The sequence below is a fragment of the Limulus polyphemus genome, unplaced genomic scaffold (genome assembly GCF_000517525.1).
Source record: "Limulus polyphemus unplaced genomic scaffold, Limulus_polyphemus-2.1.2 Scaffold231, whole genome shotgun sequence".
Taxonomy (NCBI): Eukaryota; Metazoa; Arthropoda; class Merostomata; order Xiphosura; family Limulidae; genus Limulus; species Limulus polyphemus.
This window is the reverse complement of record NW_013665841.1, coordinates 198,388-201,111: the sequence shown is the minus strand read 5'-3', so window position 1 is coordinate 201,111 and position 2,724 is coordinate 198,388. Positions and strand designations below refer to the sequence as shown.

Sequence of the window (2,724 nt, the reverse complement as noted above, 5' to 3'; positions counted from 1 at the left end):
AATCTTACTAAATTTGGTGAAGATCCATCTACAGGGGGGAAAGTAGTGGTAAAAAAGTGGAAAAGTGCCCATAAAAACGGCAAAATGGAAATGAAAATTTTTATGTACCCCTCATGGACTTGACAAATCTGCATACCAATTTTAGTGTAGGTCCATCCACACCCTTCAAAGTAGTTACATGGACAGACAACAGACAGTACCTTTATATTTATGTAGATTAATTGCATTATATAGTTTTTTACACTTTTTGTGAGTGATATGTTAAGAGCTAAAAAAACCATGTTTTAAAAATATTATTGTATTACTGTGTATATGACAATTTTTATTTATTTCAAATGTATTTTTTGGTAGGTACAGGAAAAAGATACAATATTTACCAGGACAGGAGAAATTAAAATGCCCAAAATTGGATCACAATACAGTGTTTTACATGGTTTGTGGTATCGGGAGCTAAACCTAACAGGATCCAATTACAGGCTTAGCTTGAAACTTCTACATAAATTAATCTGTGATGTAAGTAAAAGAAAAAGAATAAACACCTGTGTTATTAAGTATTATATCACTGTGGTTTAGTCATTAATAGTGGGTTATTGAGTATTATATCACTGTGGTTTAGTCATTAATAGTTTTGTATTGTAGGTGTTTGGCTGTATATGTACAAATTACATCTGTGTGTGTGTGTGTGTATTTACATACATATTAAGTGCAAAGTTAAATATCAGAAAGAATGATTTGCAGAAGAATAGCTTGTACATATTTATAATAAGTCACTTTTTAAAGTTGTTTTTTTTCTTTTATTATAAATGTTACTTAGATATAAATTATTTTGTATAATTCATTTGATTAAGTGAGAGTAGGTTTTTTATAACATTTGTTAGTGACTTAGATGAACTGAATGTATTTCTGGCATTTCTGATTAACTCTTTTAGCATGTTTTATGTGTTACATTTAGTCGTATGTTTCATTTCCTTATGAGTGACATTAAAAAATGTTATGTCAAACTATTTAATATGCAAGTTAGTAAAAATAGTCTATAAAAACAATTCCTGAATGCAGCTAAATATGATATACTCTGGTTGTTTAACTGTTAACCCTCATATTTTATCTAACGTTGTTGGATTATTTTTTCAGAAAAAATCAAGCTTTCTGAAGATATGGGAAGCCCATTCAAAACAACCAATAACATGTGAAGAGTAAGTAAGCATAGTATTATATATATTTGAGTATTGTAATGCTAAACTTTTATGTAGAAATGATCCATAGTATTTGACCAACAAATTAATACTGTTTTGCCTGTGAGGTGTGAGTTGTTTGAAAACATGGCCAAAAACATTGCATGTTGTATTGTTTCATAAAGAGTGTGTTTATCAACAATGATGTGTGTGTTCTGTTTTTTTAGTGATATAAAAAACAATACAAGAGTAAAATGAAATACAATGTATGTATATATCCTGCCATTTCAGAAGTTGAATTGTTAGTGCTTTGTATTTTCATTTATTCATTTCACAGTACACATAAACAAATTGATACTTATTATGTTCTTCAAAGCTGGTTTTTGAATTTCTCATTTGGTTTAATGTTATGTTTTTTTAAACATCTACTTTTTTATTTGGTAGTGGAAAGCTGTATTTTGACAACTACCACACCTGTTTAACTCTGTAAGTATTCTTATTACTTTTACCATTATATGAAAATAACTTATTCAACAAGAATGTAGGAGGTAAACAATATCAGCACCATGATGCTTTTCATCTCTGAAAGCAGACTCATAAACCTAATTCTGCAGTTTAGTAGTTTTGAATAAATACTTAGCTTAATTCTTTGGATCAGTTTTGTTTTTCATCGTATACTTAAATTCTAATGTTTGTATTAGGTCGTCAAGAAATTAATGTCACTATTTCGTAGATTAAAAAAACCCGAACAACTTGTATATCAAAACAAAACATTTATTAAATGAAATATTGTCCATTCTTATTGATGATGCTTTTCCATCTTACAATAAGGTTGTTAATGCCCTGATTAAAGAAATCACTTAGCTTTGAAGCAAAAAAACATGTTGATGTCCTCTTTAACACCTTCCACACTTGCATACATTTTCCCATTAAGATGGTGTTGCAGCATACGAAAAAGATGGTAATCTAATGGTGCCATATCTGGAGAATATGGTGGGTGGAGGAGAACTTCCCAACCCAACTCTATAATCTTGTGTTGCGTCAAAAGTGCCACATGTGGACGTGCATTGTCGTGGAGAAGAAGAACATCTTTCTGATTGAAGGGTGAAGGGCATTTCTGATGAAGGGTTTAATTTAAATGTTCCAGTTGCTGATTATAGATCTCTGCATTGACAGTTTGCTGTGAATTGAGGAGTTTGAAATGAATTACTTCTTTGATGTCCCACCAAATGCAAAGCACCACTTTCTGCAGATGGAGTCCAGGTTTTGGGGTCAAAAGTGGTTTTTGTTTAGGACTGAGCCATTGTTTATGGCATTTAATATTCGCATAGAGAATCCATTTTTCATCACCTGTCCAAAAATGGTTCACACGCATTACATGCCAGAAGAGACGAAGCAATGTTCACACATTGGAAACAATGTTCATTGGAGAGTTCAAGAGGCACCAAAACACCTTCTTTATGGAGTTTTTCCATATTTCTTAGATGTTTACGTATTGTTTCAGGGCCATTTCATGAGTGTGTTGCCTTGGGTTAGACTCAACAAACATCTT

The 2,724-nt window shown here is 31.4% G+C and overlaps 1 protein-coding gene across 7 annotated transcripts in view; it reads left to right on the top strand.

Moving 5' to 3' along the window:
• Positions 1–2,724, top strand: part of LOC106478603 (DDB1- and CUL4-associated factor 17-like) — a 48,128-nt gene that overhangs the window by 2,672 nt on the left and 42,732 nt on the right. For 6 of the 7 annotated variants that reach the window (XR_002609944.1, XR_002609943.1, XM_022382218.1 and 3 more), the window contains 3 exons: positions 352–513; positions 1,132–1,193; positions 1,617–1,658. Coding sequence is in view for 5 of the 7 variants with exons in the window: in XM_022382217.1 (XP_022237925.1) it covers positions 352–513; positions 1,132–1,193; positions 1,617–1,658 (266 nt within the window). In the remaining 2 variants the exon portion in view is untranslated. The remainder of the gene's footprint in view (positions 1–351; positions 514–1,131; positions 1,194–1,616; positions 1,659–2,724) is intronic. The other variant, XM_022382220.1, reaches the window with a different exon arrangement.